At 42.2% G+C, this 26643-nt stretch overlaps 3 protein-coding genes across 9 annotated transcripts in view; all 3 read right to left on the bottom strand.

Moving 5' to 3' along the window:
* arhgef12a (Rho guanine nucleotide exchange factor (GEF) 12a) overlaps positions 1–11659 on the bottom strand; it is a 38553-nt gene extending 26894 nt beyond the window's left edge. For 3 of the 6 annotated variants that reach the window (XM_019887688.1, XM_019887689.1, XM_019887690.1), the window contains exon 1: positions 10494–11658. In XM_019887688.1, coding sequence (XP_019743247.1) covers positions 10494–10525 — 32 coding nt within the window. In that variant the 5' untranslated portion in view covers positions 10526–11658. Of the gene's footprint in view, positions 1–10493 lie in introns of all 6 variants that reach the window. The other 3 variants (XM_019887686.1, XM_019887687.1, XM_019887691.1) reach the window with 2 other exon arrangements.
* Positions 11660–14280: 2621 nt separating this feature from the next.
* Positions 14281–17546, bottom strand: tlcd5a (TLC domain containing 5a). Of its 2 annotated transcripts, XM_019887574.1 has the most exons (3): positions 17201–17546; positions 16090–16287; positions 14281–14885 (listed from the first exon to the last, which is right to left on the bottom strand). In XM_019887574.1, the coding sequence occupies exons 2-3, from the start codon at positions 16277–16279 to the stop codon at positions 14359–14361; spliced, it is 717 nt and encodes a 238-aa protein (XP_019743133.1). In that variant the 5' UTR covers positions 16280–16287; positions 17201–17546; the 3' UTR covers positions 14281–14358. The 2 variants fall into 2 exon arrangements, with proteins under 2 accessions (XP_019743133.1, XP_019743132.1); XM_019887573.1 differs by lacking the exon at positions 17201–17546 and having other exon boundaries at positions 16090–16624.
* Positions 17547–18283: 737 nt separating this feature from the next.
* The window catches only part of oafa (OAF homolog a (Drosophila)), an 18178-nt gene continuing 9818 nt past the window's right edge, over positions 18284–26643 (bottom strand). The window contains exons 2-4 of the mRNA XM_019887727.1: positions 22092–22226; positions 21814–21994; positions 18284–19948 (exon numbers count right to left, since the gene is read on the bottom strand). Of these exons, the coding sequence (XP_019743286.1) occupies positions 19674–19948; positions 21814–21994; positions 22092–22226 (591 nt within the window). The 3' untranslated portion in view covers positions 18284–19673. The remainder of the gene's footprint in view (positions 19949–21813; positions 21995–22091; positions 22227–26643) is intronic.

The following is a 26643-nucleotide window of genomic DNA, read 5'->3' as shown; positions in this document are numbered from 1 at the left end:
CAAAGAGTTGACCGAGCAATTTTCCACTTTCGGTGGTAGAACCAGAGCTAGGGAAGGGAACTGATCAGATTTTTAAAATACCGATTCCATTATGGATTCGAATCTTTAAAGAGAATTTATAAAGATTCTTTTTTGGGGGGAAAAAAAAGAGGCTAAGCAAGAAGATTAGCATCCTCTTTGTTAAATACAAGATAGATTTTTTTTTTAAAGTAACATGACCTTACAAACCCAACAGTAAGAGGTTCACATCAGAGTATTCCTATATCTAAAATTCTGTGGAAATTACACAATAATGTGCAGTAAGTTTTCAACACTCATTTATGATATAAATATAAGTACGCCAGCCCATCACAAATACGATCAAATCAACTCAAGTCCAACTGTAATCTGGGAATTCACTCTTCCCTGCCTTGAAGAAAGGAGAAGTTAGCGGCAGACTGCAGTGAGTCCTTCCAGGCTCTGAGCCATTCACACTCTGTCTCTCATCACGCAGCAGGTTCTACAATAATACATCTTTATTGATAAAGCGCTTTCAGAACAGAAGGTAGAAACGGCGCTAACATGGTTGCCTGGAGTATTGACAGGAGAGAATGTGGTTACATCAATGTTCCTGCTGGGTTGAGGACTCTGGAGCGGATAAAAAGCGTGACCGTCTTAAGTTACTGATTGCATGTTGGGTGTGCAAATGCTTTATTGGTAATGATTCCCTTTGATGAAATATTAATATATTTGCAAGTATTGCAAGTTGCCCCATGTTATCACTGTAAAATGTAAAAATGCATTTGGCACCATGTTCCTTGTTAGTCGCGCTAGTAAACAACATCGCTACGCAACATGCGTGGTGATGATATTTGGCCCAACTGGAACTAACAAGGAAATCGCTTCTAAAAACGAAAAATGACGCCAAGAAAGTGAAACTCTGGGAACCAGTTAACAACCAGAACCGGTTTTCCATTCCCATCCCTAGCCAGAGCCGTAACAGGGAAGGGACGATGCTTATGTGTTCGATAATTCCCCAATCGCGGTACATGGGTTTAAACTTTAGCACTGTTCAATAACCACCGCAGTCGTTGTGCTTCATTGGGTTTTGAGTAAAAGGCCAAGAGGGACAGGGAAAAACAGGGTCTTCTGCCATGGCCCCTTTGCATGATCTCTCTAAAAGAGTGAAGCTCAAGTGCTTACTTGTCCAGACATGAGACAATACCATTGTATTGGCAACTTGTGGACCATACCGGCAGAGACTGAGAAAAACATTTCTCAGGTGGGGTTAAACCTGAAGGAGGAGGGGTCCGCCAAAAGGGACACAAGGATTGGACAATTTTGAGAGCTGCCTTGCGGGTAACAAAAGATCAGAATGAGGAGTGGTCGATTCAAGCAGCAGGCACACATTACCTTGCACACCAAAGCAGCAAATTTCACTCGATACCGAGGAAGTGGAGGCATGCTCTGTGGCGGCTGAGTCATACCAGTGGACGATCGAGCACCTTGGGAAATTGGAAAGATTTTCTATGCAGCCAGCAGGACGGATTTTATCTCAGCCGCATTACGGCGACTGCAGCCTTCCAATAAGAGACGGCACACACCAGATGTTATCTAATCTGTATACCAGAGTCACAAAGTGTCATTGTGCACAAACACACACGCAGCATGAAACGGTCACCTCCCCCTCCCCAGCATAGGAGAAAGGAGCCGTCGATATGCGACACCCACAGTTATGGTTCCTTCTGTATTGGAGCCACGTCTAATTTCAAACAGACTGGTGACAATCACGGCCTTAGCAGAGCCCCAAGGTATCAATGTGTTAACTGGGGCACAGATTAAAAAAAAAAAAGGATCAGTAAGCGTTTGAACCAGACAGGGGTGGGGGTGCGCGCAATTGTCGGTGTAGGAAAGAACAGAAGTAATAGCTCTGGAGCTCAAGCTAAAGCCTCCAGGGGAAAATGGTGCCCTTTCTGCCCCAATAAACCTCATCAGGATTCCTGACATGAAGGCCGAGGGAAAGACATTTCTTCACTCTGTGCTGTCTCATGTCCTCTGGGACTGAGAAAGCAAAGGAGGTAGTTCAACATGTTGTTTACGTTTCAGTTGACCATAAACACCGGAGGACTTTTCCGATCAATGGGAAAGGTTGCTGGCATGATGAGGCATGTAAACAAGCATTAAGTCATTTTAGTTCCTCTCACTTTCACTTAAAATGTGTTCTATTCCTCACATCAGTGCACGGGTGTCTATGAAGAAATAGATACCTGTACTCTGAACAAGAGATCTGACAGACGTATTAATTGATCAGAAAGACAAGCAGTGAAGCAATACAACCACGAAAATTAGTCATTGTTGGACTTCCACCTAAATTTCCGTGGAAAAAATTCAACTGCCATTATTCATGTCAACACTTGCTACTTACGGATGCATGCCATGACTGTTTCCGCACAAAACGCTTTGGACTCTTTTTTGGGAGCAACTAAACTCATCGAACAGAACAATGAAAGGTACTGCTTCCACACAAAATGAAATTAACGACCGTTACGCGTTGAAAAGTTGTTGTCGATGGGCCGTCATGCGATGAAACGTGGCGGGCGACGCCGTGTGGCAGTCGCATGCCGAAAAATGATTGTTGACTTTGGCCGTTTGGAAAAATGAACATATTTTTCCCAAATTCCCGATGGCTACCCTGCCTCTGATCCTCATGTTGTCTGTTTCTCAGCAGGGGTTTTCGCTCTCATGTCACACACTGAACAACAATTTGACTGTTGCTCACGTTAAAAACCCAAACTGATTCCAAATGACTGACAAAGCGGTGCCTTTTTAGTAAACTACCTGTAGCTCCTCTCTACTAAAGCTGCTGCCCCCGCGACCCGACCCCGGATAAGCGGCAGAAAATGGATGGATGGACAACTCCTCTCTGTTGTCAGTGTCAACTGTGGCAAACCAGCAAAATCGGCAAAATGTATTTAATAATACCGTTTTTCTTTTTTTAAATGGCAAATTTACAGGTCACACAAGAGTGAGACGATGGACCATAGACTTGGAAGGACGAAAGCCGCCAACAACCAGCGAAGAGTTTTGTGAGCACCATCTCATGCTCTACTTTAAAAGATTTGTGAGTCGTGTTTCTTTGATGGTACCGAATAATTGATCATGATCAGCTGCTCATATTGATTTCCCGTTCTGTAGTTGACCGTGTAATGTGAGCACAAGAGCGTTCTTTGCAAGCCCAATCTGACATCTCACCATCTGTGTCACTTCTTCATTTTTTTTTTTTTTTTTTTTACATTTTGCAGACTATTTTCCTTCCTTTGAACTAATTTGCAGCTGTTCATGTTTTGCGTGAAGCTGTGCAGAACTGTTATGGGTGACGAGTTTTGTGCTATTTTGCTTGCTTTCACTCATGTGTCATGTAATTAATGCTAGCTTGCTGTTCAGTGCAGCTGCCATTCATTTTTATCAATCGGTTTCGACTGTGTATAGGAAAGTGAATGTGTTTTGTCTTTCTGTACAGTATGACAAAACAGAGTGTTATATTGGAGTGACAACGCATTTTCATCACAATTGAAAAGACACAAAAGCATTATCAAGCATTGGCACTTGGTATCGGCAATTCCTCAAACGCAAGTTCTTGTACTTGTTGTGGTGTGAGTGCACTGCAGCGCAAGACCTAACAGGCCGGTTACGTGAAGAATCAGTACATGTGTCGCTGTGCAGGCTAAGACTAATTATCTATGGCTGACTCAACAATAGTCAACAATAATAATAGTTAAATGTAGCCGTGTTAAGTCTTGCACAGGGACTTGCATCCTCACTCCTTTCCTGTTGCACATAATCAAAGGGTAAGTTTGAGCTGACTTTTTTTTTTCTCAGGCAGTTAGAAGAATTTGACTCAGTAACTGGTATTTCTAGTTGCGGGATTGACTCTGCGGGGAAAATTGGAGGTTGACAAAAACTGCGCAGAACGGATCCAAGTCTGTGACACAACCTGTGTCCTAATGCCGGTGGCTTTTTGACAAAGTGCAGCAGCGTTTGAACGTGGCTACTTAGCCCTGAATCAGCAGAAAGGAGCGGTGCAAGGTTAATTGCAGTGCAGTGGGAGGTTGCTGCTCCGCATCCCTCTGCACATAACTTCTGCTGGCAGAGAGAAAAGGGCGTTAGGGATGGTGGACCTCATCCAGAGGCTTCTTTGACACAGTTGTTTTATTCCAGCAAGTATTCAACTGCCTCGTCCTAAAAAGTTCAAGCCAACCGTTAGAGGTTGCAGACTCTAAAACACACTTTTATCCCGGGGGGGGGGGGGGTCATCATATCAATAAAATAAATGACTATTTTTTCCATTACAAATTAAGATCAAACTTAATGTCATCCTCTTGGAAAAATGTTATGTTTAATGTGTTGAACAATCCTTATTGTTAATAGGCACCATGTCTTGAACAATGTACAGTGTGACTTCCAAGGGACTCCCTCCTCGGTGATGTAATGTGAAAATGATTCAGCTCGTATTGCCTGTTTGTTCATGGGAATTCCATGCGCATGAGCTTTTTGGAAAAATAGTCGCTAAAGAAGCTAGGGAAAACAGCTAACTTGGCAACACGAACTTGTGCTTTTGTAAACTCGCTCCTCTGTGTTCTCAGCCATCAAGTTAGTGCAAACAGTGCACATAAGCGAGGTCACGCTTCAAAGTGCATACACTACTGAATAAATCTAGTTTCTTCTGACAAATAGAGTAATTAATTGATCAAATGAAATGTCTGCCTAGCCCTACATCACACCAATACTGAATTAGCTGCTCAACAGGGCCAAAATTACCGGCATATGGTACTTAATGGAAGAAAAAAAAGAAACAAGCAGGACCCCTTCATATTGTACGTCATTTCCTCTGAAGAGTAAGCCGAGGAATCCAAATGTGATCAAAACCAATTGAGAACCATTTCAAATCTGTGTCGGAGGATTTTCTGCCGCAAAGTTACCTTCCTAAATTCTAGCATTTTAGAAAAGCAGATATTATTGAATCGGAGTCTTTGTGCTGTGGCGGATGCTAAAAACTGACTGGAAGGAGTCCCAACATGCCAACCATAAAGTGCAGCGCAGTACTGAAATGGCAAGATTTTCATACACTGAGCCAAAATGAAGCGCACAATAGTGTACTGCACATCCTAACCTAAATTTACCAAATAAAAAAAAATCAATGTTCAACACTGTTCTCATTTCACATAACAGGATTCTTTCCTTTTCCGGATGAATTGCAAAATGCTCAACGACACTGGCCTCATTCATGGCGACAAAACACTTCCAACTTTATTTCCTTGTCCTCCTTTTCTCTGTTGTAATGATTTGGTCTTTAGTGGAGTGAGAGTAATGCGTGGCCCTCAAACCCCTTTGGCTTGGCTAAAGGGGCAGGACTGTAGACAGTGTCCACAAGCATCAGGATCAGAATGCCCCCCTCCCCCCTCCCACCAGCACGTAAAAGGCACCAGCTCAAAGCATAAACTCCACCCACTGTCTCGCATCACCATCCACGGGCATTGCCATTATCTTTTATCTCCACTTTTCGATTCTCTTTTCAATATTCGTCAATGTTTGTGTTGTAGAAAGAAAATGGATGGTTCAATAATAAATTAAATCAAGAGCATGATTAAATACTTCCAGGTGGCATTGGAAGCCGAACAATGTAAAAACCCCTACGGTGCCCTTGAATGAAATGCTTCCATAGCAGAATGATACCTACCTAAATTTAGTTTGCGTTTATTACTACCATAAAATGCTATTATGAGATGGTGCAGTGAATTTGACAGGTCTGGTATCTGGCGGAATATATGAAAGAAAGAATATAGAGCTACAGTTGAAGATTATGTATCATTATTGCCCACTTCAGGAATTGAAAAAAAGCCAAAACAAAAAAAACACATGTAGAGTTTGATGAATCATGGTATCAAATTAATAGAAATAAATAGAAATAGCACATCAAGATGACAGTCCATCTGCTGTCACTACCAGTGCAGTTAAAATTCTTGCCTATCTGTCAAAGGCTTTGTCAAAATGGTTTTGAAAATATGCACCCCAATACTGCTGATGGCAGATAGTGATTAACTGTTGCTGAACCTGAAGTGAAAACTAGGGCTTGGCATTAAGAAATTCACGATTGTTTCGACTTTGATTCTTTAGGTTGTGATTCAATTCAGTTGTGATTCAATTCTATTCGATATTGATTCACTAAGAATTCACACGATCCAAATAAACATATGTGGCATGTCATTTTCTTTAGCAATAAAACATCTGAAAAGAGAAATTTACACATAACTTGTTTGTGGACACAAAGTACAAAAATGACCCCCGGGTCCCCTCACACACAAAAAAAAAAAAAAAAAAAAAAAAGAAAAAAAGATAAAGTTGTGTATTATAGTGGTCCCGAACCTTTTTTACATCAGGGTAGATTTCCCCCCCCCCCCCCACAGACCAGCAACAGTTTGTCTTGGACACGGTGGGGTAGGGGGCTATTGGTCGGTGCTGGTGGAAACTAATATAAAATATAAATAATAATAAATAAAATATAAAAAAATTAGGGCCACAGTATCACCTTCAATTTAAGTTCCTACTTCATAAATAAAAATGTCAAGAATGCTAATTCAAGTGCAAAGTTCAATCAAAGTGGAATGTACTACCAGCTTAATTGTCTTATACATACCTCAAAGAATTCAAGCTGTAAACTAATGATAGTTAGATGGTGTAAGAGCAGCTTCTTGCCGGTGTGATATGCCGCAATTTACATCCGATAAGATTTGTCGACAAATCGTGACTACTGTTAGTGATTAGTCGACTAGCAAAATAATCGTTTGAGGCAGCCCAAATTCATTTTACTCATATGGTTGGTCGGGCAACAAAGAGAAATTCAACGCGACAATAATAAAACACTAAAACGTTGAAAATCGCCAACATTTGAGAAAGGCCGGAGGCACAAATGAATCACCAGTCAGCACCGCTGAATGCCTTGTCTGTTGTCATAACAACCAAACAACAAATAAAAACAGCTCAGTTTTTATTTTTTGAGCAATACGCACAGATCATCAATACTGCCACCTGTCCATCAAAATGATCTTGCCCACATATTTATCACATGGACCTGACCTACATCCATGAACCTATAAGGAGCGTATAGACTAAAGCTAGCTTGCTCCCACTGAATGCTATTGTTTACTTTTAGTGATGTCACCAGCACCACTTTCCGGGAGGGCCTCAGGGCAGGCGGGTGGCAGGGTGGGAAAAAAAAGCGTGGAGATCAGCAGAACGTTGTGACAAAGAACGAGTGGCTCACAAAACTGACCCGGAGGCTGGCAGCCTATCCCCGATAGATTTTACATACACGCTCCCCCGCATGGCCAACACAGCAAAAACAAAATGCAAAACATATCACATGCATGGTGCCACAAACAATCTCAATTTAAGAGCGATTAAATATTCAAACGGTGTGAACAAAACAGCGCAGAAAACACGCCACATCCATTACAGGTGTCAGTTTACCTTTAACTCACACTGCATATGTAAGACTGCAGTCTGCTTACAGACGGCTTTGCATTTATTTGCTTGTTGAAGAACGATCACTGACGCTTTGTTTCATTCTCAACTGCAACCATTTTGACATCAAAATGCTCTCTTGCTTAGGCGAGTGAGGGCTGTTAAAGCAGACAGTAACTTGTCTAATGAAAAAGGTGGGGTTTTTTTCCCCCAATAAAATTAAAATGTAGCGTTCCCTTCTGTAAAAGAAAATAAATTAAAATGTTGCATCTTTTGCAAACAAAACAAATACTGCCGTGTCAAAACGAAGCCAGTACTGGAAAACACATATGTACCCGAGATGAGCCGTCGCTGTGCAACAACAGATTTTCATTGTTTTATGGGAACAGAAACTACACCAATAGCCAAAATTACCCTTACGTACTTGTTACCAGAATAGCAGTTAGAGATACAATTGGCTCTACGTTGAATACAAGATTTTATGACGGAAACAGTGTGACTCTGGAGGCAATTATTTCAATTTCTATTCTAACTACAGGAAAAAAAAAAAAAGTAAAATGTACGTTTGACCACTGTTTGTAATAAAAGGTTCCGCTGTACTTTCAGCACAAACCTTCCCAATGCAATTTTCCATAACACACATTCTTCACACTCCAACCACAGTAGCAACTGCGCCCCAGTAGCTTCATTAGGGCCACGCAATGTTGTTGTATGCCACACGGAAATTGGGTGCTAACCACCGCTGCCATCATTGCAAAAAAAAAAAAAAAAAAAGGGGGGGGGGGGGTTGGAGTACAATAAGGCTTTAAACTCTGGCTTGTACCCTGACCATGACGCCACAATCGGAGCTTCCTTCTATCCTGAACTAAGTAAGCACATTCCAGGGAGTTGGCCAGCTTCCCTCACAGGTATGTGGGATTCAAGTAGGTCCACAAAACAACACAGCAAAACCTTTTCCGAGTCAAAAACCACCCAGGAATTACTTCATGTCATGAACTCCAGAGTATCCTCATGGATTAAACAGGAAAAACACTTCACAGGCAGGATTTATTTGCTCGTGAACCGAGGGAAATGACGGTGGAGTCCAAGCTCTCTGGACGGATTCCTCCAGTAAGATGATTATGAGGTTCTAAATCCAAAGATCGTTTTAATGGATGGAGAAGGAGGTAAGTGTGACAGGCTTAGAGGGAATAGAGTCACTACCTAGCCAGGCAGAATCTCTCTTAGGAGAAGTAGTAAAGAACTCCATTAAGATCGGATGTAGCTCCTTGGTAATTAGATTGTATGATGAAGTTAGTAGTCAGCACATTGCGACAATTGAGTACTTGGAAGCACATATGTGTCTTATCAGGGCGCTACATCTGCCAAATCAATGCGTCTCCAAAAAGGACCAGAATTCTTGGGGAATAAAATGCCCGAAATGATGAAATCAACAACGGAAGAGCGCCGCAAGGTTCCAGCACACCTCACTGTTTCTTAGCAGGCTAACATCACATGATTGTGTTTATTGTGCTCATTTGGGATGTTATTGTTATTGTTATTGTGCTCATCTCATTTTAGGCAAGAAAGCACATGGTGGTGACACAATAACGTTTATGTGAGAACGTGCAGGAATTATTTTTGCCCACTTGCCGTCCTCATGATCTACCTTAGTATCTGTGACTTTGACAGGCTTTAAACGGGGAGCCTCGCCGAGTGAGTGAGTGACGTGGGTATGAGCACACAAGACTGACTGGGCCTGAGTTGCAGCTCTCAGTGGCTCATGTATGACTTGAGGTGGCAGTCATGCTGTGGTGTTGTGGTATACTGTGAAATTATCCCAAACTTTGAACATTCGCTATCTTTTATGGTCCTTTTCCTCCTAGCTCGAAAACATCACACCAATTTATTTCCACAGAGTGGTACGTGCAACTGCAGTAACATGAGAGCGTGTGGAAAACTGATCCCTGCAAAGCTTCAGAGGCAGAGATTTTGCTTTGACATGTTTTCTTTTTAATAATGAAATTAAATTGTTCGATTAATCCATGCGACTCTACTCGAGTTAGCCAGCCGCAGACTAGGCACCCGATACATATGTGCATAACATATCCAGTGCTAAAGCTAATACAAGGCCTTGCTTTTTCTTTGGCTGTTTCGTGATGCCAACACTGAAGGGTGGCAGTGATGGCGAAGAGGAAACGTGTGACAACAATTACAGTATCGGAAATGGAATTTATGACAACATAACAGCAGGAGAGTGCCAAAAGGGGTATGTTTATCACTCCAGGCTCATCGGTACAATATGGCTGGGTCAATAGTAATGAAACAACAACATACATAAATTTGGCTTTTTTTTTTTTTTTGGTATTAATGTGAACCTTTTATTTCAACCGGTATGACACTTCAAAGTGTTGGCACATAAATGACAAATTAAAAGATTTTAAAATATTGCCTGTACCATACATTTCATAAAGGTTTTAGGACTCTGGAACCGATTATCGCAAGTTATCTCAATTAAATTCTGACACCTCAGAGTGTGTCAATGAAGAAATTGTGTTTGACTGTGGAGCTTCCACTTTACATGGGTGCACACACTTTATTTGGCATACGAGCTACTTCTAAAATGATCAAGGCAAAATGATCTACCTACTTTATTTATTTAAAAATAAACGTGTATGTCTTTATATGCAAGTTATATATAGTAGTGTACCTTAATAAACTGCATGAACTCATATAGCCTATATACAAGATGATATATAGGACTGGCTGACTGGCTTGCCCTCTGTGTCAATCAAGTCACACATTTCACCAGGATGACAGGTGGAAGTCTCTTTTTTTCCCTCATACTCATTCATTGCCATTGACAGGAAGATATATCAAGAGCATGAAAGTGGGGGCAGTGACTGAGTTAATTCCATGAGAGCTATCGACACTCCCTTCGCGATCTACTGGTAGCTCACGATCTACTTAATAGGCAACCTTGATGTAGAGCATAACTGGGTGTTATACTGTACCTGTCAGTGAAGTTGGACTGTGTGTCACTCATTGGGCTTCCGGTTCTAGATTTGCAGAGAATTATATCCGATTAACATTTTCCAGAGTGTGATGAGGCGACTTGGTGGAGCGTCCTTCTCTGGCATTCGTGACGAATAGCTTTTTTTAAATAAAATAAATATTAAAAAAAGATGCAAACGAGATGCAGATGGCAAATATCCTCAATGTATGGAACGTGGGGATCAGAGCAAGATGGATTGCAATGGTGCAGACCCTAAAAATGAATCAGGGCCTGGGTAAAGAGTATATCCTTCCACTCGGTGATAAATAACACTGCTGGTCCAAATTGCATGCGGGTAACCCTTGCATTCACGTCCCAGTTTTCGGGTATTCCAACCTTACGGACACTGTAGCGATGTAATCAGCCTGCCGCCACCCCAGTCCGGTTAGAATAAGGGACTAAACGTCCCTGGGAGATCCCGTCAAATTCCTCCAGTCGGCACTTTGCGGTTTGGTATATCCTGCTCGATTCTTGCCGTTTCTCTGAAGAGTCGTTCGATAACGTAATGTTTAAAACAAACGAGCAAAACGGAAAATAAATAGTCTGCAAAATAGCGTGAAGCTTGGTTGTAAGGGAATCCTCAAAGGAAATGAGAGTTTAGATTTGTTAGCTTTCAGCTAACAAAACAAATGAGCTCTATTGAGAGGAAAAATAACTTCGCGTCGTGTGCTCTTGTTTCCACTGCAAACCAAACAAAATCCGAATCCCAAACAGTGGATGAAAAACTGCATAAGTGTCCAGTGGTCTTTTCTGCGTCCCCAGCTTTCGAAAAAGTCTCTTCGAGAAGGAAGAAGAGAATCCGAGCGAAGTGTATGTGTTAACACAGCTCGACGCTCCTTGACTCCATGTTTCCAGAACGGAGTCACTCGATCGTCTCTCAGCACAATTCCCGTGGATGGAAAGGGAGGCTAGGCTGGATGGTCAAGCTAACGGGACATAAAGTAACAAGCCGTCTCCTGCGAGCGTCTCGTCGTGAACAAACACAAAAAGTCGAAGAGGCGTTAAAACTTTCAGTTTCTCTCGCGACTTTTTCTCCCAATGGTCGACGTCATTTGTACGAGACTAAAAACTTGAAGAAACATAGGAGGAAAAATGCCAGTGTCTGCTGCTAGCAACGCCCTAGCATGCTAGCCGCCGCGATTCCGAACTTCCAACAACCACTTCCGCCGGGCGGTGGGAAAACTCCAACAGCATCCTGGCTTTGGAAATGAAAAAAAAAATCGAAAGGTATACGAACAAAATTAAAAGCATAACGGCATTGCTATTTGATATCATTTACATCACATACATACATACATACATACATACATACATACATACATACATACATACATACATACATACGTGGTACACTACCGGGAAGTGCTAAATTGTGATGTTATATGACGTGAATTGAAGCTGTTTGCTCGTACACGAAAAAAAAACTAAGAAACTAAAAATACTTGAGAACATGAAAAAAAGAAAACTCTCACATTTAAAATATGACACTCAACTCGTAAATAGATATTTCTATATTCTATTTATTTTGAAAAGCTTTAATGTCTTATTCACCTCCAGTTAACGCTAGTCAGCCACACTGGTCAAATGACACCCACTCCGAGGTCTGTTTTTTTAATACGTGTTTTTTTCCCCCTTTATTTCTATTAATGGATATTGTTGCTGGTGAGTCTCATGTTGCTTTTTAGGTGTACTGTATTTGATCATCATCATATTTCTGACAACTGAAACGCGATGAAAATCATACTGGAGTTAACTGGCTTATCACCGTTAACAAGTCAAGCATTTTGAGCTCCCATTATCCAAGTAAACATATGATCGATGATGAGGTTATTTAATTATTTGCGTCTCGGTACAGCAACCATTCGATATTTTTGGGTTGCCAATCTTTCATCAAAATGCATTTATTTGATTAAAACACTGTCCCGTGGAGTGAAGCTTCCTCACGCAGTCAAAATCGTCATGAAAGGGGCTCATTCTGTATAAATAAAAACAGTACACGCCTGTAAATGGGATCCACGTCACTCGTCAGAACATTTTGTTAAACTGTATTACCATCTAGTGGACATCAACGACACTTCCACCACCGCGGGACTGCTGAGCAATTGCAGAATTGAACAGAAACACAAACATCCCACTAATTGTGACGTTCGTTCTGGGAATTTCCTCACTGATCCTGTGAAATGTACAATAGACAATCAAAATTATAACACACTCCTAAATATAAGGCACATATCAGCTATACTTTTTTGCTTTCTCCTTATATTCACTCATAACTATGTCACATGTTATAACTATGGTTTTACCAAACAGAAAGCATGCCATTGCAAAAGAGAATAAACAGAGCAAGAGGATACAACAAAACTCGGGCAAAAGCTTCGAAGAATGACTTACAACAGAATAAACAACAAGTTAAAATCGTTTAATATTTCTCCCTGAGTAAGGCTTCAACATCTGTTCACAGTTTGTCTCTCTCTCTCTCTCTCTCTCTCTCTCTCTCTCTCTCTCTCACACACACACACACACACACACACACACACACACACACACACACACGTACACTGAATTTGCGATAAAAGGTTAAGACCGCTCTTGACTGGTCACTAGCTCATCACAGGGCACATGTACACAAACAACCCTTCAGACATACAGTAACACCTATGGCCACATTATCCAATTAACAACAACTAGAAAAATCCCAAGCGCGCGGAGAACATGCAAATTCCTTACAGGAAAGCCAGAGTTGAGATTCAAACCCCCAACCTCTCGACAACGAACATTTTGCCACATTAATTACAATCAAACTGTTTCACATCAAACATTCTAATGTTCCAAACCGTCCAAAATAAAACTAAAGTAATAAAACTATTCAACATTCAAAGATGCCTGACAGACATACAGTAAAAGACAGGGATAAAAAAAAAACTGCTGTGGCAACCTTCTCGTTTGACTTCATGCTATTCATTAGCCAGTATACCGATGCCATATGTCACAGGTGTCAATCGACGGTCCTCGTGGGCCACAATCCTCCATTTTTTTTTCGATGTTTCCCTCCTCCAACACATCTGGTTCAAATCATCAGGATCGTTATCAGGCTCCTGAAGAGCTTGCGGATGAGCTGATCATTTGAATCAGGTGTGCTTGAGGGCAAGGGGGGGCATGCAAAACGTGCAGGATGGTGGCTTTCGAGGAGCAGAGTTTGACACCTGTGTCCGATGACACTTTGGTTGAACTCTTCTAGTGAATACTATTCAGTTTTGGTAAAAATGACTCATACAAAAATTGTGGCCATTACATGATGCACACACACAAACTGGCTGTGTTTGTAGACACTTTTTTTTTTCCAGTGGCTGTAACCACGTCTGTTAGTTTCCAGCCACAGAAACCCACTCTACCCCAATTTTCCTGTTTTTTTTTCACAGATTACATTGAATTTGTCGGCACGGTGGTGGTTAGCATGTCCATCTCACAGTGGAGAGGTGGAGGGTTCGATTCCGGCTGCGGCCTTCCTGTGTAGGGTTTGCATGTTCTCCCCGTGCCTGAGTTTTCTCCGGGTATTCCGGTTTCCTCCCACATTCCAAAAACATGCATGGCAGGTTAATGGAACACTCTAAATTGTCCCTAGGTGTGAATGTGAGCGTGAATGGTTGCTCGTCTCTGTGTGCCCTGCGACTGACTGGCAACCAGTTCAGGGGGTACCCCATCTACAGCCCAAACAAAGACAGCTGGGATAGTCTCCAGCACGCCCGTGACCCTTGTGAGGATCAGCGGATGAGAAAATGGATGGATGGACGGACGAACATTGAATTAGCCTCTATGGTCAGAATTCAGTCCGTCTTTCTTTCGTGACCATTAGCGGCTTGTTGTCGTTCCCTCTGCTGCTTGTGCCAACTTTTGCTCTTGCGGACGGCAAAGCGAACGATGTCCACCATGAACACCCAGGATAGTGCGTACATGGCCACGCCCCCGCACTTGATGAAGAATCTGGGCCTCGGCGAGATCAGCTCACAGTACAGCATTGTCCCTCCCACGAAGATCCGCATCAGCACAAAGAGCAGCACGAACAGCGCGTCCACAGTGTGCGCCAGGGGCGTGCCGGAGTGTCCTGTCTGCTTGAGGAACCAGCGCGCCTGCAGCAGCGGGTTGGTGATCTCGCTGCCGAAGAGGACGGCGCAGCCCTCGATGCCAGACTCGCCCAGCCAGAGAGTGAGCATGATTCCCAGAATGCTCATGGTGTGGTGGGCCAACATGACAGCTCCCTCGGTGCGGAAGTAGACGCACCAGGCCATGTCAAAGACGAAGTAGCCCAGGCTCAACAACATAGCACTTATCTGCAGTGGTGTGTTCTTTGTACCTTTTACACACAAACGAAAGTTTCCACATTTGTAAATTACAAACATTCATCGTCTATGCCACTTCTCCTGTCGCGGTCGCGGTCGAGCTGGAGCCTATCCCAGCTGACTTTAGGTGAAAGGTAGACTACAGCCCGGGTTAGTTGTCAGTCAACCTCAGGGAACACGTAGAGACTGGGAAAAAAATAATTTAAACCACAAAACCAAGTAGCCCAGGCTGTACTCCATCTCATGCACAAAGTCAGCTGTGATAGACCCCCACTCACCTGCGACCCTGATGACGATAAGCAGTATAGAAAATGGATGAATGAAAATGATAAAACCATAAACACACCATGTCCTCAGTTGTAACAATCAGAGTGCAGGAAATACACCACTTCTTCCATTCTAGTCACTAACAATGTTAAAATGTGACTTAAATCATTGCCGATAAAGTTAATTATGTTTTTTTCACAGATCTCAAGCCTGCCACTTGATTTTTTTTCTTCCCCACTAAAACAAATGAAGTGTGTGTCACCTTCATATTAGTGCCTGAATGAATTTGGTTTGGGGAGAACATCAGCCCTAGTCATGCAATTTTGCATCACTTTTTTTCAGTTATTACGAGCCATTTTTTTTTCTCCATCAAATTGTTTCTTAACACGTTGTAAAGTAGTTTTTGGAGTATATTCGCTGGTCACTATTTCCCATGAGTTCTGATTTCAAATTAAATTTATTCTTAGACTGTGTGTATCACATCAACGACATGCAGGCGAGCAGTTGTTTATACGTAATAACGTGATGAAGGGATCGAATATTGATATGGTTTTCACAATCATAACAGCCCTCTGATGGAAACCATAACCACAATGTGGTTTGACACCCCTGCGAATGACTACAGTTTATCTCCGGAACATATTATTTCTATTTCCTTTATTTCAGTTGGTAAATAGATCAAATGCAGACCAGTGTCAAGGAATGTGTACAACATTTACATTCTCACCATAGCATTGGTGCAAAGGTGAAATTGTATTTTTAGATTGTGCGGGTTTGTTGTCAATGGTTTGGTTAGTTTTAAATCATATACTAAAAAAACAAAGTGAGGCGAATTATGCTCCTGTATTTTAGTGTGGGTCATAGCAGCGGCACGGAGCAAGTTATTTTTCAGGTGATTCTTGATGAAAAAACTTTGAGAACCACTGATAACAATAACAATTGACCTTCTACCTGGATAAGTGAAGGGCCAGGGTCCATCCACGTAGCCAATGTAGGCCGTGATGCTGACCGCAAGGATGCCGTGCAGCAGGGTCACAAGGCGACAGTTCCACTCAGAGCTGCGGCGGCCGTTGACGTGACATAGGGCGAAGTAGAGAGAAACCCAGCCGGCGATACTCAGGAGGGCTCCGAGCACGACCATGTTCTCCTCTGAAGACAACAACAGCATCCTATTGAATGAGATCGCTTACAGTACAAGCACTGTGATATTCTTTCTACAACAATTAGCCTTTGCTTGTGCAAGAATAGCACTACAGTCGACCCCTTGAGGGTCCAGTGGGGTGAGGGGGACGTTCCTTCGTCGGCTGTGACGTTTGTACCATGCAACTAGACGGGCCGCCCTTGCTCCATGCGCGGTGAAGCCTCCCCTTGCGCAATGCAAAATTAGTTGAGAGATGACTGGGCCTCAAGTCATGTCAACACATTTGGAAATGTTTGTTCTTGGTAGAAATCACAATGTAACTCCCAATTACGGTTGCAAAATAAAAGACAAGTGCAAAGTTGGAAACTTTCTATGGGAATTCAAGTGAATTAATGGGGACAAATATTACATTACATAAATGGAAAAATAGGCTTTTAAACAGGAAACTTTTATGCATCCAGGTCACATCATGGTTTTGAGGACCTTTGGTGTGCCAGACTGTAGTGATTGAGGTGCAACTTTGACATCTGGACTTGTGCATCTAGAGCAGAGGTCCATTGTAGTGTAGTATGAAAAAACTGGCCAAACTGTTGACCTGTAGTGTACCGACTCAAGAAAATGTGATGGTGTATCTACTCTAGAAGTATCTGGTGATGATCAAAAACGTCAACCAACCATTTTCAAATGAGCAATGTGCGTTTTTACGCATATCATTAATGAACCGACATTAATTATCCCACCCAAAAGGCGAAACAAACGGCATACGGCACATTCCTGTTTAATTACCATGTGAACGGACGTGAAAACAACACAATGAATGGGATGCTGCCCAGTTAGCCGGAGCAAGCTAACATGCTCACAACCCCCCTCTGCCCCCCATTTTCAACCATTGGCAGGTGGTAAAAACAAAACTATTATTACCTCAATGTCGCACATGTGGACGACGTCACTTCTGATATTTAGCGTCCAATGAAAATATGTTTCAGTTCTAATAAATAAACGTTAGCTTGAAGTCGTTGCTAACTGTTGTTCTCCATCAGCTCTCCATCATCAGGACCGCTTCACGTCTCGTTTCCCATCTCGCGTTAAACGCTCACCAGGAAAACGACTCCACGAGAAAGTAGGCGTATTTGTTATCCTTAATTACATTTTAACTGGCATCATTGCGTGTTTTTTCCCTATATTTTAGCAATATGACACGGTTGTCTTTCGACACTTTACGATCGATGGATGTTTTTTTGTTCGACAGTGACATCCTAAGGACAGACAGAGGAAGCGCCCAGAGACATTACGGATCAAATTCAGATTCAAGGTGGATGCATGGATAGCTAAATGCTTCCTTAATGCAGTGAGGGGTCAAATAATAGATTTAGAATACTTAAAAAATGATGCAGAATTTATCAATATGTATTAAAGTGAAAATGAGCAAGAAAAAATACATAAATTAAAGAGGTATTTTGTCCCCCCCCCCCCCGCACATATCTATAAGAGATTAACTTCTATCCTGTTATTAGAGAGTTTGCATCTTCACCGGTTACTCCAGCTCCCTCCCACATCACAAAAGCATGCATGTTAGGTTCATGAAAGACTAAAATCTCCATAGGTGTGAATGTCAGTGAATGATTGTTTGTCTTGATGTGTCCTGGGATTGGTCGGGGACCAGTCTACAGTGTACCTCACCTCTCACCCGAAGTCAGCTGAGGTATGCTCCAGCTCACCCTTAAACCCGATGAGGAGACAAGCACAAAAGAAAATTGATGACGATAAAACATATCCCATGCACAATTCCAGGTACAGCAACAGAATATAGAATATGAACATCAGTTAAATAAAATTTGAAATTTAGATTTTAAAGAGAATTGGATGATGACTGCTAATAAGACGATTTGATTCCTTTCATAAAAGAAATTCAGAAAATATTGCACACATACAATGACAGTGTATTGGCCATACGACCAAATAATGGAAATCAACAATGTAGGGCAAAGAAAACCTTTGACACAGTCCTTGTAAAACGCAATTCTTTAATGGCACACTAGTTAACTGCTGCATTTCCTCCTCATATCGCATATCCATGTTCTATAAAAAAACTCTTTCACTGGGGAAAAATACATTTTACAACTTCAGCTACATTGGATGGATTAGAATTCTGATACAGAGGTACAGTATACTGTTGTGTGTTAAATGTTTCTGGCTTCCTGTTTTATTTTAAAGTTGCATGGTGGTCTTCTCAAATGTGCTCACAATACGTTGCCCACCCCTGACCTACACACACATGGCAAAGGCAGAAATATTAAGGCAGATGCTCACAGGAAAAAGGCCACCAGTCCAAATGTTTGTCTGTTTTGGTCCCACAAGTTTACTAAGTTCTCTTTGAAGAATACATTCTTAGTGAGCACAGATTTGAGTTGGTTCACTGTTAAGAGACGAAGTGAATATGAGCGTGTTAAAAATGGCCATATGGTGGCAGTATAGGTACTTCTAAGGCCACATTGCAGTTAATGAGCGTGTGAGTGTCAAAGTTCATTGCAAACAGTCGTCCTGAATAGAGACTCTTTTCACCCACAGAAACATTACACCCTTCTTTTGGACAACCTTTCGTTTGACTTTGGCACATTTTGCCACACACTTGGAATCAGGCGGAGGCATGAACTCCATGATGATGGGTTCAAGTGGTCAACCGAAGGCTGTCCTATTAAAAGATTGGAAACAAAAAAGATGCACAAACGGAGGCGTTCCAGGATGAGTTTGAATACTTGTTGTTTAAGGATCTTGGGTTGATTAAGAGCTTGCTTTGAGGCGGAAGAGGAGCAAAAATGACATCATTGAGATAAAAAAAAAAGAAAAAAAAAGCAGTTCAGGAATGTCCATATGTGAGCAAAATAAATAATCCAGCATTGGGAAGTGGTCCCCATACCCCTCCCCAAAAAAAACGTATCGACATAGCATCACAAATTATAGATAAATTAACGGTTACGAACATAACAAACATTAACTTATTCCAACAAACCTTAATCGTTTGTCATGTTTGTGATTAACCCTCCCCCGCAAACATCCATCCCAAAACCACAGTTTGGGAAACCCTGACCATGACTGCTGAGAAGTGTTTTTTTCACAGACTTCGATGAAGGCACATCACCATCCAAATTTTCCTTCGGTTCTGTTCTTTTTTGGCTGGTTTGTCATCCATGGCGACAATAGTCTCCCTTCAAATTGAAGGCAAAAATGACTAGCGCTGAGTGATTTTTTTTTTCCACCCTTCTCCTTCCAAAAAAAAAAAAAAAGGCCTCTTCCCAGCATGAACATCTGGAACTCGCCACAGCTCCAACTGATCCAGTTTCACTCATTATCATATAAAATGCGGCCCAGGGTTGCTGTGAATAGACATATCGAACTAGGTCTCTTCGTCCCAGAGGCATAGCTGTTTTTGAGAGACGTAGTACGTAAAGTGGTAGCCCTTGCTGCAGCTCTTGATGCCACACTTGTAGGTGGAGCCCTTGCCCATGGTGTCGCGGCTCCGGCAGTACTTGAGCAGGCACGGGTACCACTCTAGGCGCAGGCCGTACGAGCACAAGCACGGCTGCCACAGGTCCTTGGTGGCGTGACACGTCTGGAATTGGGGCACCTCGGACGTATGGGGCAGCGCCTCAAACATGGAGCCATCCACACCTGCAAACAAAGAATTACAAGTTAAGGCAAATTACCATTTAAGTGGGTTGCCAAAAACAGGGTCTTTAAAACTGGAAAGTCATTAATGGCAAATTACTTTTTAAAATAATGTTTTCCTGCGGTAAATGTATGTCGATTTACCGGGAATTTCGATAGAAATTGTAGGCACTTTAACCTCTGGAAATGCTACCACGATTGAAAGTCAACACTGTTATGCAGAGGTTTCCCCGATACGTCGATTGCATCACATGATCCGCATCACGGGAAGTTATTCGCGGTCAGCAGTCTGAAATTGCAGCTTGCGATCAGAGCTCTTGTGATATACCTTTTATTATTATTCTGATTCAAAGTTTGTTCATGTACAATTCACCGATGGCACTGGCAAAGAATGGGAATCCGAAGCACCGGGAGAAGCATTTTAAAACGGTACATACGATAATTTCTGCACTTAACACGCTGTGAAAGTGCATTCCGTGCCTCCGCGTCAGGTCTCTACTAAAGGTAGGCGGTGATTTCCTTTTCAACAACTCACAAACTCTTGTGTAAACTATATTTTTCTATTTCGTTCACATTTGGGGCCATTCTGGCTGTTGCTCATCATCGCGTGCGTATGCGTGCACGTGTGGTAACGGGTTGATCGCGGGAGGTCGGTTGCTTGAAAAATAGATCTTCGGTCCAAAAAAGTTTGGGCATCCCTGTTGTCAACGTGTCCAATTGAAATGATGTTTAGAAAGGTAATTCATTTCTTTCTCAATAATATTGTGTCAAACTGAGTGCACTCGTGTACTAATTGCGTGATGTATTTTATTAAGTGTGGTTGATTTCGGTCTTGAGCAGAAAAAAGTTTGGGCAAGCCTAAAAGTAGCAACAATAAAGAGGGGAGATGGGGAAGCTTTATCATGCAAAGAAGATGCATCTGTGATGGCCTCTACAGATAAGGGTGGATAACCATGACCATCTGCAATAGTCTCCTCATTATCATGCTGCTGCAAAGGGACAACAATGCTGCTTTCATGCGCATTCTCCTCACCCTGACACCATTCGGATTTTACTGTGCCGATGCGGAGGCAAGCATCTACATGCAAACGCTTTCATGTGGTGTTTACATGTCTGTAAATTAGGGCCGAGCGATTTTGAAAAATAATCTAATTGTGATTTTTTTCCCCCCCTTCAATACAGGTATTCTTCTCATGTTTTTTTTTCATCAACACAGGCAATAAATTCATATGTATGACAATATTTTGGTCTTATAGGTTGGCTTATGGTAAAATGAAGGCAAACAAACCACCAATTGATGCGAAAGACGTTTATTTATCGACGTGAATGACTGTATTTGTTAACTTACTAAACACTGACTTTTAGTCTGAAGCATTCATTACGACAACTTTACCAAAACACGTGGGTTGTGAGCATAAGTAAGTCATAAGTGCAGAGCGCAACCAGTCCACTTTTTAAGCAATTAACTTGACTCTCTTTTATTTCCAAATAGCATACTTGGGATTTGAAAATTGCATTCTGCCACACTGCGATGTCGATTTTAATTCATTGAATTGTTCAGCCCCGTCGAACGATAAATATTAAGCACTTTCTCCCTCCAACGGGAAATCAGGACACTTATTAGGAATGTAAACATACTCAAATACAACACACCGCTTTATCAGTGAAAGCACCATCAACACGTAGATAAGTCGAGGAGTCATGTCATGTCAGAGTTAAGAGGAGAGAAGAGTCTCGGCGATAGGAAGTGGAGATGATAGTGTTACAATTATAAAAAAAAAAAAAAGTGTGAGAACAGAATCTAATGGAGACATTCCAAGGATAAGAGGAAAGTTGCAAAGGTAAACAAAGAAACGCAACCCCCTGACCTTTGTCCAGCCAGTGCTTGACGTCGGCCTCCGTGGTGTAGATGGCCTCGCGGGCCTCTTTGCACATGTTGTGGATGTGGCCGCTCAGCTGCCAGGCCCGGCTCCCATTGACAGATGCGCTCATGGTCAGCTGCTCCAGGCCGCGACGCTCCTCTGCCAAGCGAATGGCATGCGGGTTTTTCTAAGATAATATGCATGCGCGCACGCAAGCACGCACACACAATAAATCAGCATCCAAAATGTATGTAGTCGCCTTTTATTTTGGTGCCGCGCGGTACCTGTCTGAGGCGGGCCATGGACTCGCTGGGGATGATCTCATTGCGGCCGAGACGGGAGATGAAGCACAGCGCCTGGTACTGGTTCTCTCCTCTTTCTAGCTCGCCCAGGATTAGCGATCGGAATATCTTCAATTCCTGCCAAGAGAATCCAAAGATGAGTAATGTGGACTTTCCATTCAGAATTGTGGGTTTCAACCAAGTTTCACAACGACGTGACTCGGTAAGCTGCAGTAATATAAGTATTTTTCACAAAGGATAAAGAATATACGCCTGTGAGCAATGTCATAATTGTCTGTCCGTGAGTTACTTCACTGTTTGGATTCAATTATCCCTTGCTGAAACTTCTGAAACCATCATTTTGCATTGTGTTAACATTTTGGTGGATTGATTAAATACACCATGTGTAACACTTTTAGCTTCATGTGAACATTTAAACCGGAAATGGCAATATGCAAGCACTTGGCCGCCTTTTTCGAAGAAATATTGCTCACTGTCTACTGTTTGTTGTTGACGTTCCTTGCCAGCATTGAGCGCTCGCATCTCAAGAAAAAATATATATACGTCTCATCCTCATGGTCCTCCTCTGTGAACCAGGAAGTAGATGGATGAAAAAAGCGATAAACACATAGGAATTGTCCAAATCAAGTCTGAATGTCTTTGCTTCTGTAAATACTAAAAATATGCAAGCCTGGAAATGGGGATAGTGGACAATCCACGGGGGAGTAACCTTGTTGCCATTGGCACGTACGTGCAAGATTTGGCGCCAAAGCCAAGGCCATAAAGAGTTCTGTGAGACTGCATGCAAAGGCTGATGGGAAGCTCCAGCTAGGACAGGGACCTGTCCTCCCATTCATCAGACATTACCCCCCGATTTCCCTCCTCCCCCTCTCCCCGCCAGACAGACAAACTGTCCCGAAACACTCCTCCTCCGCTTTTCACACACGCATATGAAGCAAACAGGCTGCAGAGGAGGAGCTTTTAGTTTGCAAAAGCAGGAGGGACAAATAAACATCCCCCTGATAACCCTAATGAGCCGCACTCCCACTTCCTGCATGCATAACAAGAATGCAAAGCCCCCCCAGAAGCGTTTTTACGACTCTGCTTTGCATTTTCCTCATTCAGCGAAGCATTTTTGTGTCTAAAAGGTACACGATAAAAGCAAACATCGTCATGTGGCACTATTTGACCTTTTTAGAAGCAAATTGCTGAGCAAATATTGATTTAGGGGCTTCATGCGACATTAACTTCAGACATCTCTGTGACAAAAAGGCAAGGAAGACGCAGGAAGTTAAAATGCTCTGATCATTTAGCTTCGTCTACGTGTGTGTGCAAGGGATACAAAAATCTACACATCTAATTTTCATGCACCGAGCAAGAACTGTTTCAATGTCAATGGAAATATAAATACAAAAATATGGATCGAGGCATTTTATTTTCCCCTTAAACTGCTTGAGTCAAAATGAAAACATTCTGCTCCACACAATCACAATAGAAATGTCCTATTGGAAAAAAAAAAAAACAAAGTGCAAAGTGAAGTCTGTTAAACGCTTTCATTTTTATGACACTCTCTTTGATTAAGAAAGTACTCTAGCTCACTCGCATACAAAAAAAAACTAAAAAAAATCTGTATTCAATGATTAAAAAATGTGTCCTGTGACTGACTGGCGACCAGTTCAGGATGTAGTCCGCCTTTCGCCCAAAGTTCGCTGGGCTAGCGTACTAAGAGCAGAGGATTTAAAAACATATGACTGGCTGAAATAGGATGCCAAAAAGACAGATAGACATTTACGACAGACAGACATTTAACACACCATTTCCCTTCTAATTCAGGAGGACTACAGTTTCAGGACCTCCCATATTGTACACACATGCGGCTACACTAAGAGTTTGTGTGTGCATGGCCGAGAAAGAAAAAAGAAAAGGGGAGGCATTCATGTCAGCCACATGGATGTGCCTCAGGCCTCTCTGGTTAATTACAGAGGAAAGAGTAGCGGTACCAACAGTGTGTGGTTGCGACGTTGCTGAAGTGAAGTGACTACAGTTTGCACACAATCTCCCGTGTCACAATGAGTCCACATGAATGATTGTCTACTTTCATGGTCCACTATTTGGATTTTGGCCAAAGGGCTTAAGAATAGGCTGCTGCTAGGCAACTTTTTCGAATGACACTCACAATGGAGACATTCAAAATGAGCAGTTTAACCTTTTCCGACTGGAATTCATGACGCTACATGAAACAGCAAAACAATGTATAACAAAATATAATGGCTCAAGAGATCTTGTAGGCGATTTTATATATATATATATATATATATATATATATATCTCATTTGCAACATTGTCGTCAATTTCATTTTTTTTTTTTTTACAAGGTGGAACTAATGGACTATCTCCATGTCGTTCGTCTGTTATATTTAAGCAATTTAGAGATGCCAATTTGCTTCGAGAGCACGGCCAATGTGCCCACAAGCATGGTGCAGACCCCTCATTCTGACATCACTCCCTCACTGCATATAAAAGTTTAAATGGAGTGTTTTGCCCGAAGGGGATTCAGCCTCTTAAAAAAAAAAAAAAAAAAGAGAGAAAAAAAAAAGGAAAATAGTAATTATGTCTTTCAATCTTAGTGGTTTAGTGCACGTTAAGATAATAATCAGTTGGGCTTTTGCAAGCAAACGTGCTTCGAACAATGACATCATCTTGTTCCTAAATAGCAAGACACTAGCAGCCAGCTTCAGCTGTTTGCTTGGACGAGACGGACGTACGCTGGCCAAAACCAGCGCTGCCACTAAATTATTCACAGATAATCTCATGGAAGAAGTAGGATGAGAATGAAATGTGCAGTGCAACTGTGAATGGAGAATACGCCACCATTACATTCATGCAAACTGTGGCGGGAACAACATTAAAAGGTGCAGAATCTAGTTGTGAATGATTATCGAAAGATACGACCAGAAAAATTGATGTTTGAGGCAGTTTCGAATAATATGACCTGTACTGCGATATGTCTCTTCAGATTTGCCATTGCTGTGCTGCCGTTAGCCCGTGCTGAGGTGTCGTTTGTGTAAACGCAACATGGAAATGACTTATTGGTACAGCAATTCTTGAGTGCCATGAGTCACTTTAAAGGTTTCGACTATTACAAGTACAATGGAACAGAATGAAAATAGTTCAACGAGTATGTGAGACAAATTTTTTTACGCATACGATTGATGCTTTCGCCCACCCAAATATCTCGCTTCTTGATCTCATCAACCGGTATGAACGTTATAGATTCACCTGTCACCATTGTGAGAAAGATAAAAAAAAAAAAAAAAAAAAAAGAAGAAGAATGGTGTCGCCTTGGGCTTTTCCCCAGCAGAGAGCTACAAATGTCAGCACAGCTATAAATATTCAAAACAACGAGAGATGCCTCAGAGTTGCTTCCTCACACCCAAGACTTTGCAGTCAAACCATCGCTGGCCCGCAGCCAAACACAGGCGGGCATTCATGCAACCGCACTAGTGGGTCACACTCAGACCTTTAAAACAGGAGAGAGCCGTCCGGGTGCTGCTTTCATTGCCGGTTACCTTTGGTGGGCCAGATGAATTTAAGAGGTGCACAAAAAGCCTATTCAGAGCCTCAAAGGTTGCCATTTACAGGGAATATTCTCAGCCACTGTAATCGTAACCCAGCACGGCCTACTCTTGTCAAAACGAATAATTCCATGTCACATTAATGTTTTAGCGCTCTAACAATGTTTTAGCTCACCCTTTTAGCAAGGACGGTCATTGAAAATCCAAACATACACGCATTCAATCAAAACATTGGGCCGGGAGCTGAGCGAAACATTCACCCATCAAGTTCTCCGATGCTCAAAGTTTAGATCATGATAAGGCTGATGGATGGTCCCTTGGGAGTCCTGATGCCTCAATCTCGATAATGGGGCAGCTTTGTAGCTAATTGACCATGCCTGGAATGTTTATTTGAATCACTGGTCAATAAGTGACATTAAAAAAAACAAAAAAAAACAACAACGCTCAGATGCTCGACATCTGGCATTGAGTAGGAGTACAGACCTCCGCCAAGGCCAAGCAATTCAAAAACATTATCTGTCTGACTCAGTGTGACTGTTCCACTCCAGTCCAGTTGGTCCATCTTTTGGATGTGGCGTCTTAATGTCTCACTTAAATCCAAAGCAAGATTCCCCATCGATCAAGTTTTTGCGACAGCCTTTTGCGCGACCTGGTGCATGGCTCTGTGTAATCACGAGTGACAAAAGTAGGTCGGGTCAGGTACTATTTCTGACACCTGGTTTGCCAGGGTTCCAAGTGGACACCAAAAGGTGACGTAAACCAATGTTATTCATTCAAAAACAAAAACAAAGACACAGCTTGTCCCATTTCTGTGCCAGAACACTTCAGTATCAACTTTTGCACCAGTGCGCCGTTTCCTTGTCGACCTTAGTGACCCTTGAATCAAATGGACCTTCTTACAATGGTGAACGGCCACATTGTAAGAAGCAAATGCAGGAGATCCTCATTCTCTCGTTCAATGCGGTCTTTGAAATTTTTTA

Source organism: Hippocampus comes, unplaced genomic scaffold (assembly GCF_001891065.2).
Source record: "Hippocampus comes isolate QL1 unplaced genomic scaffold, H_comes_QL1_v1.1 scaffold6, whole genome shotgun sequence".
Lineage (NCBI taxonomy): Eukaryota > Metazoa > Chordata > Actinopteri > Syngnathiformes > Syngnathidae > Hippocampus > Hippocampus comes.
Note: the sequence above shows the minus strand (reverse complement) of the source record. Positions and strands in the feature narration are given on the sequence as shown.

Coding starts and splice junctions, on each gene's coding strand:
- tlcd5a (XM_019887573.1), bottom strand. CDS start 16,306: ATGCTGTTGTTGTCTTCAGAGGAGAACATGGTCGTGCTCGGAGCCCTC. Junction 14,886..16,089: donor CTGGCCCTTCACTTATCCAG/GTAGAAGGTCAA, acceptor TGTGTGTAAAAG/GTACAAAGAACACACCACTG.